The sequence below is a fragment of the Drosophila subpulchrella genome, chromosome 2L (genome assembly GCF_014743375.2).
Source record: "Drosophila subpulchrella strain 33 F10 #4 breed RU33 chromosome 2L, RU_Dsub_v1.1 Primary Assembly, whole genome shotgun sequence".
NCBI lineage: Eukaryota > Metazoa > Arthropoda > Insecta > Diptera > Drosophilidae > Drosophila > Drosophila subpulchrella.
Genome location: NC_050610.1, coordinates 8,661,761 through 8,679,035, shown reverse-complemented (window position 1 = coordinate 8,679,035; position 17,275 = coordinate 8,661,761). Strand labels below are relative to the sequence as shown.

Genomic DNA, 17,275 nt, shown 5'->3' with positions numbered 1-17,275 from the left:
ATATCTTGTAATACTTTATTGCCCAGGGTTATCTCAAGATATTTTCGGGCTAATCTTGTTGCTCGTAACTTTCCCATTAATTTTAAATGCCTCCTCCGTTCCGCTTATCTATCAAGTGTATCTCATGGGTTTTTTGCTCGAGTGGCGAAAATGTTAAATTGCCGTACAATAATTTGTGTGGTTTTGCTCCCAAGTTTTATTGGATAATTAAGAGGGGCGAGTTAACTTGACTCCTGCGACGCCCTTTTTCTATATGATGTGGGTCCATGTGTGGGCGTGTTTGCCTTGTTCTTAAGCATTTTGCGGTTCTGTCTGCCCCAGACTTTGGGACCTCTTCTGTCTCAGAGTGTGTGTGAGCATAAATCTAGCAAGTGGAAACTTTTTGCGGCAAGCGCAGCATAAATATTTGAAAATTAAAAGCCATCCTAGGAGCTCGGAGTTACTGCCTCGAAGGCCCCTAATAAAAAAGTTGCAGCTGCAAAAACGACGCTGTAGGAGTGAAATTTATGAAAGTTGTGTAAGAAAAGAAAATAGAAGGAGGAAAATCAGCACCCTACAAAGTCACTTATAATGGAAAACTAAGCACATAGTGGCGGAACTTACAGGACCGGCAAAAACAAATTACTTCTAGAAAACACTCTAAAACCCTCTAACAGCATTGGAATTTACTTTAAACATTTTAAAATACTTGGAATCTTTTTTTTCACTTTGATCTTACTGTTGAAAATGTATTTGTTATATTTATTAAACATATTTAATGTACTACTTAAAGTTGTAATATAATTTCGTTATCTAGTTCCGAAAAAATCTTTATATAATCCTTTAAGCCTATCCACCTTGCCCATTTATATTAAATTAATCCACAACTCGTTTCCTCGCATTGGATACCATCCATCACAGCGCCAGCAATCCAATCTGTAGCATATTAAAATTAAGCAAAATGTGTTTCCTGCCCCAGAGCAAAGAACAAATGCTTAATTACAATCTCGATTTCAACATGTATTGAAAGCTCGTTACGTAACAAAAAGACAGCCAGAACAATGACGGCAACGGCAGCAACAACGAGCAGCAATAATCATATCATGAAGCATAAATCACCAAACAAATTGAATTATCATTGCGTCATTAAAAAGTCATTTCAGCCGAAAGCCCACGGTGGTAAAGAAGTACTACAACAGCATACAAAAAATAAAATGAAAATAAAGGTGAAACGATATAATTATGTTGCAATATGGCGCCCTCAAGCATGACCTACGCCCACAACAAGACAAATAAAAACAACAACCTCAATTACCGTCGAAGGTAGGATCGCAAGAGAGAGAGACAGAAACATTAAAAAATGAAAGAGACAGAGCATCGGTACTTAAAAGTCACAAAACGCGAGCAAAGCGCACACGCTCGCTTTCAAAAACCTTAAGCCCAAAACACAATGAATGCGTTCATGTCAGAATGAAAATCGCTTTTCATACGTTATTTTGTTGTTGCTTTTGCTGCACCCAAGCGCAACATTTGAATGAGAATTACTTTCAGACAGGCAAGGGCGTGCCCCATTAAAGGGAGTCAATAAAAAGAATCATACAATAAGTACCTGGTATTTAAAAATGTGAAGTGAAAAAAGACAGAAAAATATGTTCAGCAATAGTGATAAAATATCATGATAATAGTACCTAAAATCCTTCTGATACATTTCTATAATATGAGAAAATTGTTGTATATTGGAAAAAAATTCACATTTTTTTTGTAAACGATTATTATTACAGATAGATTTTTTTAATTTTTAAGAGGTTTTAATATATAAATCTATATTATATTGTTTTATGTAATATATAATAAATTTTTAAATTTACAAAAAGTATTTTTTGCTAAACTGTGCTACTATTGGATCAAAATGTATCAGATATTAAGAAAGTGTTTAGATAAGACTCATGGCTTAGCTTAAGATTTAGAGGTCAGGACTCGAAACATCGTATTTTTTTGATTTCTTCTTAAATGAGAAGAAATGCGTAGAACTTTTTCAACATTTTATAGCCTTTATTAATGAGCTTAAGCCATGTTCAAGTGTACTGAATAAAATTTTATAATGATAATAATATTTTTCTGTTGTACTCACAAAGAAATGCAGCTCAACGTTGTGGGTGCTCTTGGCGGCACAGATTTGGCTTCTGCTCGGACAACACCCACTGTCCTCGCTGCAGCGATGCAGAATGGTACAGTGGGGCGTGTAGATCTTCGAGGGGTCCTGCTGGACCAGCTGGCAGCGTTTCTGGGGAATCCGGCAGGTGGCCTCCTTCAGCACCTGGTTCATGTGGGCGTGGGCGAGGGCTGAATGGGGAAAATTGCCCAGTTAGTTTGCTTTCGAAGTTTTTTATCCCCTGGGATTATCTCACCTCTCTCACTTTTCAGCTTTTGGGCGTGCAGGCGTCTCGCTTTCATCGCCGCTTCGGGGGTTCCCAACTGGACCTCCTTCTTCTGGGCCACCCCTCCGGCTATATAGTTGCGTGCATAAATGTTCTCCACATCCTGGAAAGGAAAATAGGGTTGGGCTCGGCTTTAGTTATGCTAATTGATGGTTTTGCTTGTGTTCATTTTCATGTTCATGCCCATTTCCCTTTTTGTCTAGCGCTCCCCCCAGATCATCACTCACATTACGCATACGCCACCGGTGCCGCAGCCATAAAAGTCGCTCACATTAATAAAGCCCCCATTTGTGCCGTGTGGTGACAATTTGTCACCATTTTTATTGTCCATAGAAGGCAGAAAGTCGTGGAAGGGGAGGCAAACACAGATTGAGGTAACATGCCAGTGTAACGTTAACGAGAAGTTGGTACCGTAAACAAAATGTTGGGCCAGCTGAAGTTCATAAACTAAGAATTCATGTGCACGCAGACGGCACAGAAAGCTACAGTAATATAAAAGACAGCAACAGGAGTAACACAAAACTTGAATGGGTTGCAAGATGACAGTTAAATACCCTTGCTTAGATCAGTTTTTATAATATATATTATATTTTATATTATATTTTACTTTAAAGCATAGTTTTCACTTTTAGGCAACACTTTTATGAACTTTTGTAAACTTGAATTTTATGTATTAGCTATTATAATTTGAAGACTTTTTTGAAAAAGAAAAACTTTTAGACAACTATGTACTTATCTATACTCTAAACTTTTTAATTTATACAAGTGTTGAATATAGGACGGGAAATGCTCTTTAACATTTTCTTGCAGTTAGAGCTCTTCCTTTCAAACCAGTATTTCAAATGTACAGTTTCTATAAACATAATACTACTCTTGTTAGGCCACATTCCTTTTCGATGTAAAATTAATATATTTCTATTATTATTTCGAAAATTGGATTAACAATGTTTTTTTGGGAAGGAATAAGTCTTATGTTCTTTATGCTTTTAGTACTTGATCTTCACAAACAGCATTACCAAATCGCTCTACCTTGACCCATAAGTGCAGAACAATGGGCACATGAAACAAATTGGCATTCAAGGCAATAAATACGACTGCGAGAACAATAGAGAAGAAATGGTCGGACATGGACATATAGCGATGCTCGGGGAAAAAGGAAGTCAACCTGGTCGAAAGGCAGCACAGGAACCAGAACCAGAACCAGAACCAAAAAACCAGGCCCAGTCAACCACGAATTGGAAGCGAGACGGAATGAAGTAAAAATGTTGACCAATGCGCACAATTGGCAATTTGTGAAGTTAAGCGAAATTAATGAGCTGGCTGCGACCATAGCTCTTGCACATACAAAGAAATATATGTATTAAAGTGCAAAGATATATAGGCGGTGTTGGTGGGAGCGAAAAATCGTAAATTGTGCCAATGTGGGTGGGCCAAATGGCTAAATAAAAGGCCAACGTTCTGGGGTTCGAGGGCCTGTTCATTAGTCACACATTGAGCATATATATATGTATTATATGTTTGTATGCTACAAGGTGCTCAAGAGCAATTGGCATAAATCTTCGTCTTTGGCATTTGTGCGTTGTATTGTATTGTCCCAGTCCCAGGCCCATTCTCATTTTCATTTGGGGGCTTAGCATTTCTGGTCCATTTGCTGTTGGCCGAAAACAATGGCTCTTTGATGTTGGTCAATGATTTTTAGCGGTTTAACCTTGGGGCTTATGAATGGGTCCCCCATTGTTGTTTTCCGATGGCTCAAGGATGGCGAGATCGGCTTCAGGAGGGACGGTGAAAAGCCTGTCAAGAATGTGGCGCTAATGCCTAATATTATGGCCACTTGACCTTAGCTTTACGACCAGGTCGATTCAGACTCGCATTTGCCCAATGGACAGCATTAAACGATAATGCAACTTGATTGAAGTGCTTCTGGTGAATTCCTCCGAAAAGGAGGTTTCCGCTTAAAGGAATTACGGATTTTACATACGGGAAAATCTTAAATGTTTGCCTTTTTCACATTTATATATGTGCTATTTTTAAATAATAATAAAATTAAAATAAAAAATATATTACAAGGATGCGTATAAAATATACACACTTAAAAAAACCTCTTTCCAAGTACTTTAGCAGGAGGCACCAAACACCCTGGTAGAGTCCGATTTTTTATCTCATTTGACAAATTGCACTTGCATAAATGATTTCGCTTGACCCGCATACTTTCGTTTTCCCCTTCTTCCAAGCCGGGTGCATTGCAATTAAATTTGTGTTTTTCCAGCTCCCTTTTCACCAGATTTTCCCGTTTTTCCGCCCAACTGTGGACGACACTTCAGTCTGTGACGTTGGCTCAGAATTTATCACCTTTCGGGTCTCTCCTCGTTTGTCAACTTTATTCAATTTTGAAAACTGCACTGGCAGCCAGAAAGGAGATATGGAGAAAGGGGATATGCCCGCCAAGCAGCCTTCACTTTCATCAAACTTCTGGCATTTGATGCCGCGCTGGCTGCTTATTAAAAACTCAAACGCCCCTCGAGGAGAGCTTCTGCTCTTCTATGGCAGCCGAACCCATACCCCTCCCCCTGTTTTCCACCCCGTCAGCAGACACTTTGCTGTCGAGTTGAGTGCTGAAATATTGCAGCCTCTGTGGGGGATCCCCCCGATTCCCAGGCCACTCCTGTCTGGTTTGCTCCGTCTGCTGCTGTTTGTCATATTCCATTCCACAGCCGAGTGGCATTTTGATGGACGGAGCGGAGGCGAGATGGGTGCACGGAGAAAAGTCCAAGGATCGAGCAAGTCTAAAGTTTTAACCATTAAACAGCTAATACAGAATATTGTGTGAAAATGAAATCCTCAAAAAGCTAAGAGAAGAACTCGTAACATTTTTTTTTGAATATTCTTAGTATTTCCTAATCAGAAACAGAAATCTTTTAAATTATTTTAAAGCTCAAAGAAATCTGCACTTTAAGCCATATCCAGAAAATCTTTTAAAATGTTTAAGGACTTTTATAACTCACAATTTTTTGGAAGTAACATTTTTAAATTTAGTCAAAATCCGAAAAATTTTAAATTATTCTAATACTCTATTTACAATAGAAACTATCAATTTAATGTAATATCCCAACACATCTTACAGAAAATGACTATTTAAAGTACGATACCATTTTTTTCGCGGTTTTTCGGGGTTTTCAGATATTATAAGGCCGGCCAAGAAAATGTAAACTACATTTAAAATTTCTCCCAGTGTAGTATCGTAAATTGGAGCAGAACAAGTATCCTGGATATCAAATCAAAGCTGAACGCTTTTATTTATTAGCCGCATGCAAAATTGACTCGGCGGAAAATCAGGGGAAAAACGGGCAAGCAAGATGAAAATTCCAGCTTGAAGTGATTTGAAAATTGTTTGAATTGAATTTTCTTCCCCATTTCGCGCTGCATACTTTCGGGGTGTTCGTGTCAAATTGCGCATACGCCGCGTGTGACAAGCAGAAATATTTTAAAATTTATTTGCATAGAAAGACCAAATAAAAAGCCAGATAAAAGCGATTCAACCTCAAAAGTGGAAAGAAAAGTTTTGCATTGAAAAGTTTTTGTTCTGGAAAATGCACATACGGAAGGCACTCGCAAAAATGTTTTGGTTCACTTGGGTAATTGTTGTTTACTCATCGCCCACAGCTCGACCTCTCTTTCTCTCGCCAGCTAGCCGTCTCTTTCTGCGGATATTTACCTTTATTTGCCTTGATGCGTTCTGTTGCATATAAATTGTATTTGTTGAACTTTATAATGGCAATGAAGTTGATGTTTTCACGAAGCAATTTGCAACAACTTCTGTCTGTCTGCCTCTTTGTATTTCCTGTTTTCCTTCTCCCTCTAGCTCTTTTCTTATTGCTCCGCTTTTCGCACACAACTTCTGCCAAGTTTTCTTTTGAGGCTGGGCTCATAAATTTTTATTATGAATGCACATATTTTTCCCGGCATCAGTTGCAATCTCTCTCTATCTCTGTGTTCTCGTCTCTCTCTAACCGGCTATTGCCGTCTCTTTCGCGTTGTGGCGTCTGTGGTGCAAATATGTGGCTCACTTGGTGGCCGAGTTTGCTGCGGTTAATATGCATTTGGCAGCTATTATGGCTTTCCACCATAAATATTGCCGCCGAAAACGATAACTTGTGTGCCATAAATTAATTGGCCAAATAGCGATGGCTTTAAGCACACATTTCTATTAAATTTCTTACACACAATATATTATTGCTTCCTTTTTCTTAATAATAACTTGCGGCCGTTGTCGAGCATTTATAATTTAATTAAAACAATTCCCACACTTTCGTCAGCACACACGGCCACTTCTTATTTGCTTTATACATGATTTTAACCTTATTTATGTTGTGCCTGGCTCAGCATTTACGCAAATTTCCCAGGTGCCTTATTTTTCATTCAACAGCAACAGCCAGTCTCGTAAAATCCAACAAGCCGAGTGTGCTGCGAAAAAGGCAGCTTAAAGTCCTTTAAGGCCAACAGAGAATGAATTATAAATGATAAACCGACTGAACGGTGGCAACCTTTAGCAGTTGAACAACGGATCCGTCCCTTGGGGGGAAATATATGCTTTACATATGTATTTTCGCTTATTCCTTTGGCCATTTTTGCTGTGCTCTTATACGCTTGCAGAGAGTCGTGCCGTTTAAGGCCATCATTGTTTATCAAATAAAAATTAAAATGCATCAAAATAATATCTCACGTTTAACCAACGAAAATGTATTACTTTTAATTTTGTGATAAAAAATGTTTGATGTTGCTTGGTACGACCAAAAAAATCCTGAAGTCCAGTGTACCTACCGATCAGTATTTTACTGGTTGTGATATAACTATACTATTAGATTTTAAGTTCTGCTGATCTGTACATTATAGTGGCCTTCGACACCACGCAAAAACACCCTATACTAAAAAGTTCGATACATAACTCAAGAATTTGGTTTTGTATGCCTTTAAATTATAAAATAAAATTCAGGAATGATAAATATTTTAAAAAAGCTTCATTAAGTATTGAAAAAACTAAATAAAACAGAAAACGGGCTGGATTTTTACAATTCTTCTTTCTTAATTGGTAATTAATATTGTAAAGTATTTTATACTGGTCTGCTCTCGTTTCTTTTCCATGAATTACCATGCTTTCTGCTGCACCGCTGTCATTAAGCAGGTTAATGCTGACCACGCCCACACACACATGAAATGGGCGGAAGGTCAGTAAAGAGGGGTGGGCTGCACGACCTGAGGGGGGTTTCAGTTTGCTTGTCAGTTGCAGTACCAGGAAGCAACAACAAGGTGGCCCCTTTGTTGAACATCGAAGCCTGCATTACAATGCACCTGCTGTTCGCCCTTGCCCCTCCCTTCATTATCAACGCCCTCCGCCCTCATTTTCCCCCTGTTCAAATGAAGTTTGCCGCACCTTGCTGCCATTGGATTGTAACTGACCCATAGACAGGGCAGCCACATGCTGACCTCACCTCATCCAACAATGGACACACTGCCCATCAGTCCCGCACCACGCCCACAATTTAATGCGCCATTGTGGGCGGTGGGTTTAAGGCATTTATTTCGGTGAGGGGTATTGAGAGGTCCGTCCATTTGTGGACTTTCACTTGCTCTGAATGTCTATCTGTCCGTTTGACTGACAGGAATGTTTGTTTTGGGCTAGGGAAATTGGTAACATGGGTGGTCAAAGGGGAGACTGAAAGGAGATATCTGAAGAGAATCCGCACAGAGATACCGAATTACAGGCTTCTGACAGCTGTCAGTCGATGGATTCGTCCGAAGCGAACTAAAGATACGTCAGATATGCAAAACATGCCGACTCATTAGCATTTATATGGAAATCAAAAGGAAGGTTATTAAATTAATACCAATAAATTGAATAAATTTTTTTTTGCAGAGTTTAAAGGATTTCTCTGAAATTAAAGAAAACAATTTCTAGAGAAGATTATATTTTATTTAAATTCAAAGGAAAAACTTTATGGAAAAAAGTGCAGCCTACTTGAGCAGACTACTCTTGAAACTCTCATTAATTAGCCGGCATTCCTGTTGGCAAGAAAACCTCAACAATCTGGCACAACATTAATGCTCAAGCCAACCACAAAGAGCCTTAACCCCACAATGTCCCTCTGAGTTAACCCAACTATTTTGCAATTCAAAGCTGCAAAAAACCACAGCGAGCGCCAAAAGTTTACTTAGCATGGAGATAAAACCACAGAAATACTTGCCAGCAACTGCCTGCCCGCTTTTCCCCTGGAAAATTTCGACCTGGACCTGTCCAAAAAGGCTTGGGGCTTTTCCAGGACACATGAGCGGAGCCGAGGGAAGCTCACATGCAGCCAAAAAGTGTCAAATTTATGAACGGCTTGCTAAACAAATTTGAAACTGCAACGCCAAGGATGCAAGGATGGACTACGAAAAAATGGGGGGAACTGAAATCGGGGCCAAAGTTTAAAGCCTGCTTCTGGGCGAAAAAAAGGACGGAACCGCAAAAAGTTTCGGCCTGGTCAGCAGAATCCGGAAAAACCGCAAACTCCGAGGGAACGGAGTTCAACCAAAACCAAAAATGAATTTTCAGTGTTGCCAACTTTCTGCGGGAAGGCACCGTGTGGGCGGGAAATGGTAGGTGGGCGTGGCAGAGTTACGCATATTATTTGTGCAACGCAACTCTGGAACTCGTAAACCGAACGCTGGCGCTAAACGCTCGCCATAAATTCATTTAGTAAGGCAACACTGGCCATAAATTTCGAGGCTATCGATTGCAGCGGAAATCCAAGTGGCGAGGGGAGTGTAAAAAGTTGGTAGAGCAAGCCATGAAGGGAAAAAAGAACAAGCTGCAAAAGCAACTAAAGCCAAATGCCAAAGGCGATAAAATAGTTTATGTTCGCTGCTTATGTTTTCGTGGGGCATATCTGTGTAAAAGGAAGTGGTGGCGCTTGAGTGCAGCCCCTTTGAAGAAATATGGATGAAAATGTAGTTCCACATCAGACTAAAATGTTGCAAAGTATAAAGCATTTCTCAAAAATGATTGTCGCAATAAATTCCTTTAATTTCACAATTAACTTTATAACATCATTCAATTGCTATATTTGACAAATATTTCCAGTAAATTCCATGAAAATGGGAAACATTTTTGTTTGCTTTTTTTTAGCACGAACATTTGCTTAGTTTATTAGTAGATTTTATTCCTAAATATTTTTAATACAAATAAGTTTTAAACTATTCTATTTTTATCTGCTATATCCAATTCTTTTTGAATTTTTCCCGTATAGTTATTTTACGCAATAAATCATATTTATGTTTTGGCTGCCAATTGAACGAGGCAAACTAGGTTTTTTACGTTTGGACAAAACAAAAAACATGGCTTAAAAGTCATAAACAAAACCAGGTGCACACAAAAGCATAAATTCAAGCGGAAACGGAAATAAGAGACCATTTGATAAGGCAAGAGATGGTGGCAAGGTGGCGGGAAGCTCGTTTAAAATTCCTCGTTTATAATAAATGTGGCAGCAATTAAATGCCGGCGAAAAGTAAAATATACAATTGAAGGTGCGACAGTTGTGTCCAATTTAAAATGCGAATTCCAGTTCGAGACCCAGTCTCATTATGACCTTTTTTGGGTTGCCGGCAAAACTTAATATTAATGACTTTCTGGGAAATTAATTTCTTCACTTGACTTTCACTCGTCGAAGGAGGGGATGTTGGGATGATGGTTTGGCTTCTTCAGTTTCCCGATCCCATTTCCAAGTCCGTCTTTTTTTCCTGGACCCCAAGTGGGTCAACATTGATTTCCGTCAGTTGATGGCCAAAGACGATGGACGCAGCTCATAAATATTCCAAGCGGCACGCGCTCCCCGCCAAACAACCTTACCGAACCCCCTTCCCCCTCTGACAACCCCCTGCCGACGCCCCTGCCCCCTTTTGAACCCCCTTTAAAAAGTGGCAAAACGAGGCGACAAAGTTGCTCAGCATCGATATGTCGGATTGAAAAGGAGCGGGAAAAATATAAGAAGACGACTGCACAACTGCAGAATCTGCTGAACTGATTGAAAATAAATAAATTCGTTCAGTTGATGGTCATCCGAGAAAAATAAAAAATAAAATCTTGAATAAGTTTCCGAGGACCAAGCTGAGGAGCAGAGAATGCAACGCAATCGTTCTCAAGAAATAATTTCAATGAGTTGTTTGTATTTACAGCAGGGAAATCAGCATGAATGGAATACTCTGAATGAAATTAAGTAGAAACCCTTGTGAAGGGTCTAAAGTTAGTGAGGGATGCAAATGGTTTATACAATAAAAAATAGTTCTTACAGATTTTTTTTCTTTCAGAGACAATATTCGAATATGACATGGAGTGGAATGTATCTCACTTCAGTATAAAATGTTATTATTAAAATAAACCCCAAAATTAACAATTATTCGCATTAATTAACAGTGTTCATAAGTTTCATAACTGTTGAAAGTTCAAGCAAAGTGCTTCTTCTATGTTTGTTCATTAAATCATATTTCATTTTGGGTAATTCCAGGAAAGTTATATCCTCGAATGAAGAATTGCACCCGCAAACCCTCTTCAATTTTTAACATCTGACGTATTTTTAGAATTTCTTACTTATTTTTGATACACTCTTTTCCATTTCGCCAGTTTTGAACTCATTACATTTATTCCCCCAAAATAAATGCTATAAAATCACTCACATTTCGACACTCTCAACTCTTAAGTGTTTGGTATGCATATTTAATGCCAGTTTATCGAAGTTATCAGTTTGCCTTTGAGACGTTGCAATTTATTGATTTTGGTCGTGTCTTATTTAATTTCTTACTTTTTCATCATTTTATCGGGCCCTGACAGGCCTTTGGCTTGAATAAATGATGATGCTGCCGATGTTGAAGGGCTTAAAATTCACGACTGAGGGAGCATTAACATTTTGAAAGTTTCCCAAGAATTTTGCGGGCACTTTGGGAATTCCGAATGGGCGGGGTAGGCTGAAGTCAAAATCAATTGACTTTGGTTTTGTATTTAGGGTTCATTGGCTTGGTTTTAAGCTCATACTTTAAATTTATTGTTTCCCTCTTGACTTTCTCGGGATCTTCTTTGGGGATTTTGATAAATTTTGGTTAAGTAATGTCATTAGCAGCGGAAAACTTTCAATTGATGGCTGATAAAGGAATATTATTTGACAAACTGTCATCTCTCTTTCTCCTGTTTTTCCCCCCTAATTATTGTCAACAGTTTCTGAAGACCAAGCTTCTTCTGCAGCTTATCAGTGGGATGTTTTCTCGAGTGGGTAATATATCCCCGGTTTATCGTGCGTTAAACCCCGTGAACAAGTGCAATGTCTGTTTTCCTATCTTTTTTTCCCAGCGCCAGCACTTTGAACTCAGTCTGGGGTTTGCCCCACGGAATTTTCTTTGAGTTTTCCACTCTGGTGATGCTGTTACCCTTTCTTCCTTCCATTCAGATATGTTTGCCAGCAGTTTTACAATTATCTGCTCCTCAGTGAATGCAACTCGAATTCCCCTTCCCCCGATGGGTTTCCATTCTCACTTTTCCCCTTGTAGTTGCCGCTTTTCCCATTCTAATGGGGGCTAATGAACTGTGGTTGCGGAATGGGGTGGGGAGCTTCAATGTAGGGGGCGGAACACAGAGCAGGTAGATGTGTGTACACAAATCTAATTAGTAGAGAGATGATGATACATCCAATTTAATTGCGGCTGTATCCTATAGTTATATGTTAAAAATACATTAAAGAGTGAGGAAATTATAGAAGGGATAACATGTAGAAACTTAAAATAACTTTAGTAAAATTCATTATAAAATCTAATAAGCAGCTTAAAATATCTAAAAAATCAAAGAAATTATTCTAAAATCATATTTAACTATTAAATTAACAAAACATAGAACCGCTTAAATTCTCCCATATTTATAATTATAGTCTTTAACAACTGTTCACCTCAGCTAAATTGGAAAAAGCAGGCAGGAAAATAAAATAAAGCAATTAAAATTCCATGCTGGCAGCAATAAAATCTGCACACATCCAAAAGCATTTAATAATTAATCTTTGTTGCACAAATGTTTGCATTAAATTAAAATGGCAGGCGAATGCATAAAATTTATAGAAGCAAATCCAAACAATTGAAAGCCGTTACGAGGTTTTTGCGGATCGCAAATTGAATTTGATGCTCGGATGTTTGGATGTTCGGTGGACATTTAAATGTTTGTTTGGAATATTTTCGCTGATATTTAAATATTTTTTTTGTAGCGCATTTATTGTCGTTCATACATATTTACATAGAACCAATAAAATCCGATTGTTTCGATGTACTTTGGCTTTTTTGCGGGACAAATAAATGGCATTTACTGCTATCTATGCGTATTTAGGTTCAGTGTGGTTTGTTGACGGGTCATTTGGGTCGCTCCCTTTAGGAAAAATAAGCCACAACAACACACACATTGACCCACATTTCAATTTATTTTATTTGCTGCGGGTGTCGTTGTGGCGCATTCGTGATTTGTGCGAGAAAAACACAAATGAAAGTCATAAATTTCCGCACAACATGGCAGGGGCTGGTCCGTTTCCCTTTTCCCTACATACATTTTCCAACTATTTCCTCCAAATAGATGTGGGTCACAGGGTAAGTAATGTAAGTAATCGTAGGATATGGTCATGGAGGCCAGGGCCCGGGCCCAAAGACATTCGCCAGTCAAATCAGCGTCAAGTTCGCGAGCCAACGTTTCAATTAAACTAAGTTCGCGGCAAATGATTCAGACTGTAAGACTGTCGGCAGACGGGAGCCAGACAAGTCACGTTTTGTTTTCCAGCGCCAATAGCTATATATGGAAATGAATCGAATCGGTCGGGGATATATACCCTACATGGAAGTGGGTTGAACGTGAGTTTTTCATTGGCTTTGGTTCGGTGATAAAGAGCGGAAGTGGTATGGAGTATGTTTCGGAACAAATTTAAGGAGTGTTTTTACCATACATTAAACATACTTTATTAAGATCCTCATTTTAAAAAAATCAAAATAAGCATTCCTCTTCATATATGTACAATGTCTGATAATTTTATAATTGTCGGAGGGTTATTATCATTGTTTAATAAGAGCTGAATTTTTAAAAATCTTAATGATATCTCCTATTTTCATATTTGCTTGGTATTGTTCAGAGAGGATAGAATATATTACAAGCAAATTGGAATCATTTGAAAGAACTTCATTTTTTAATAGAATTAAATGATCTTTAAATTTATCTGTATTTGTTGGAGCTTAAGAATATAATTTACAAAGGTTAGAGTAAAAAACTCGAACAATATTGACGTTTAAAAGTATTTTTAACGTTTGTTAAAAGATTTAAAATACTTTTTTCTTACTTCCCATTCTAATAATTTCCTTTAATAGTTTGGTGTCATGTTCAAACCGAGTCTCGGGTGTTTTTAAGTACTGCCTCTTTAATATTTTAAAAAAATGCAATACTTCTATTAAATTAACCTAGGGCATCCACATTTTCATCATAGATTTTACCCCCATTTCCCGATTACTTTGCATGGCAGTCGGCGGCCGTCGACGCCACTTTTTAATTGAATATTCAGTGCACAGACTTTGCATCGGCATGGCGCACATCGAATTGATGGACAGGTCTCTGGTGGGTGCGATACTCTCGATGACAGCCGGGGGTTTCGAGTGGGCACCGGAGAACAAATAGAGATCCGTTCTCTATTCAGAGTGTAAATATTTGCGAAACGATTGCAGATGCAGCCGGAGATGGGGATCGGGAATCGGAGATTGGGGATCGGGGATCGGGATCGGGGATTGGGAACTGGGATCTTGTTGTTGATCGCTGCTGTTGATGGTTGACCAACAAATTGGTCACGATCGTTAAGCAAGACGCCTATTGTAATAGTTCGGAATCGGAATCGTTTGCAGGTCATCCACCCGGGCTCAACAGATGCATTTACGACTCTGTTTAAACAGACGATCGCCGCGATCACGATGATGGGGGCGTATATGGCAAGTTCAATGCAACGGAAGTGCCGGCAATTGTCAGGAGTGGCTGCAGTGTGGTTTCGGTTCAATTTGCGTGTCTATATTTTACATGACACATATAGACAGATCGACAGACAGAGACTAAGTACTGGTATAAAACGGAACAGGCTAATAGCAGTTCCGAAACACTTTTCGCATATCAAATTATATTTTAACGAATTTCGGTATATTTCACACAATATTAAAGCATTCAATCAGTAACGTAACTTAATAGTAAAATTATTTTTTAATTAATTTAAAAATCATAAATTAAAACCACACATAAGAACAACGTTAGGAGATATCCCGTATGTTTGTTTGCTTTAATCATAATGTTTTCTATTTTAAAACCGGCAATTGCATCCGCTATTATTTTGACCACAACTCTTTACCGAGAGCACCGACATGTGGGTGGGTTTTATGTTGGTGGCGGTACTTACATGGCCATCGTTGTCTTCTAATGTCTTTGCAGCACTTACCTGCAACGAAAAGAGGTAGGAGAAAAATTATTGCAGTTGCACTCGAGTTGGGCTCAGAAGTTTTCGCCCGTGGGCGGATCGAAACAAAGTTGCGATTGTCTAAGTCGGAGTTCTGTAGCATTTCTGCCACTTGCTAATGTGAGGCAGCCATTCAGCCATTCGGGGGCAGGCCAAAGTTTCCGCTCATTTTTATAGGAGGGTATAAAAATAGTTACTGCCAGTAGTTAAGCCCGCAGACAAAACAGTGTTGCTCGAACAGATACGGGGAGTGTTTAACATGAAGTTCAAATTGGTAGCAGATGGTGTGAGTGCGAAGAATACTTGGAGAACTCTAACTGAGATTAGCCAAATTACAGAGAATATGAGCTCTCTAAACTATGGGGAATCGGTTGTGAGTAGCAAATAAAATGGTTAAAAGCAGATCTTATGAGGATCCGAATTTCTGAACTACAGTCGTAAAAATTGTTGTTCGGTAAATTAAACTCCGCATATATTGTAAAAGGAATTCTCATATCATTTATTTCCATGACAACTCAACTCTTCAACTTGAGGATACTGATTTTTACATAACTTGGAAGTATTGTCTGCCACTGATGGTTTTATTCCTTACAAATCCGCCTATAATCATAATCAGCTCGTATGCAAACATTGCAGAAACCAAACATCAAATCCAGTGGGTGTGCCTTGCAAGCCGTCTCTTTCTCCTTCGGCTAGGCTGTCTCTTTCTACTTGTGCGTGTGCGTTGTTTCTGCAACCTGCAACTTGTTGAGTCACTTGGGTGTTTAGTATTCAAGTGTCGGCCCCCAATGGATAACGAGCCATCAATCATCGGACGAACTACCAGCCAAAGCAAACCATCTAACAAAATCAAGCCGATGGGCAGCAACCATGTTGCTGGAAGCATCGTAAAATAAATTACACTTCAATAAGAAATATCGACTTTACTCTTGTTTCATTCACTTTACACTTACTTTAACATAACCACTAACAACTAAATTGTATTTAAACCTTAAATATTTTAGTTCAAAAAGTTTGGTTACATTATCCATCATAAATAAACTTGATCTTTGATCCTTACCACCAAGAGTATCGTTGTTGTGTCAGCTGTAATTTATGGATTCCAGTCTTATGACAAGTGAAAAGTCCTCCCGCTCAGGCCGCTAAAGTCAATGTAATGTATAATATTAAATTGGCAAAAGCCTTCCCATGGCCATCAGGCCAAATGTATATATTTTTGAGTTGCATGTTGCATGTAGCTGCGGTGCAACTTTCACGCAAGCAATTTTGCCGACAAGCATTTAATCTCCTTTTGGCAAACACTAAAAAATCGATCGTGGGTGGTCCGCAGCCTTGCCTTAATTTAATTAGTGGAAGGAAAAGATTACCACAGTGCACAATTGAAATAGTTTTCAATCGACAAAAAGTCAATTAATACGCTATAAAAGCCACCAACACATGTCGCTCCAATTTTCGCTCGTTTTTTCCCGCTAAATGATTTTTAATTGCTCGAACAATCGCGAAGCAGCTGGCGAAAAAAATCCTAGACAATTGGGCAACCATCAAATGAACAATAATAGTTAAGTTGGCTAATTGCACCGCAGATTTTGTTCAACTTTATTTATTTTTGTTGAGATATAACTGCAGAGTTATGTAGCCTTTTGTCATTAAAATTAACAAAAACAAATAAATATTTTACGGTGAATAATATGATTTTGTATGGTTCAAAGACAAATAAAATGTTATAACCCGACACTTGAATATTATGCAAAACCAATTTGTGTCAATTGCTTCTTAAATTTTATGGCACTTTAAGCTGGGTTTTCCAACACTTTGTCTTAATCATTTTGAATTGAATGACTCCATGGTGTTTTCCCGGTCTTTGTTTATTTAGCAAATAACTCCTACAATTTAGGAGTCATTGGTGTCAACTGCTGTTGAATAATGCCTATATAAAATATTCCAAATTCGTTTAGAAAGTGCGTGCCTGGAAACGCCTCCAGTTTTTTTTAACCGGGTGCCAAGCCCCGAAATCACATTCAATTATTCCCTTCACACCAAACGAATTATGCAAAAGTGTCAGAGCTATTACAGGCACCCTACTTCGACCCCCCCCCCCCCCCCCCATTTTTCTCTAGAGAAACCAGAACAGGATTCAAATCCCAGACAGAGAAATGCCCCAACCCACTCTTTCTCCCAGGGAGACGTGGGCACGCGACAATTAGCACTTCATTGACACATGTGCGACAAAAGCAGAGAATTGGGGAGAAGAGGGAGAGGGAGAGGAGACCAGGGAGAATCGGAGAGAAAGAGAGGGCGAGATGGGGAGAAAACGCCACTCTGTGT

General features: G+C 38.8%; 1 protein-coding gene across 4 annotated transcripts in view; it reads right to left on the bottom strand.

Annotated features, from left to right (window-relative positions):
- Positions 1-17,275, bottom strand: part of LOC119547261 (probable serine/threonine-protein kinase DDB_G0280133) — a 68,325-nt gene that overhangs the window by 7,987 nt on the left and 43,063 nt on the right. For 2 of the 4 annotated variants that reach the window (XM_037854039.1, XM_037854042.1), the window contains exons 2-4: positions 14,894-14,932; positions 2,388-2,520; positions 2,111-2,322 (exon numbers count right to left, since the gene is read on the bottom strand). In XM_037854039.1, the coding sequence (XP_037709967.1) occupies positions 2,111-2,322; positions 2,388-2,520; positions 14,894-14,932 (384 nt within the window). The remainder of the gene's footprint in view (positions 1-2,110; positions 2,323-2,387; positions 2,521-14,893; positions 14,933-17,275) is intronic. The other 2 variants (XM_037854041.1, XM_037854043.1) reach the window with 1 other exon arrangement.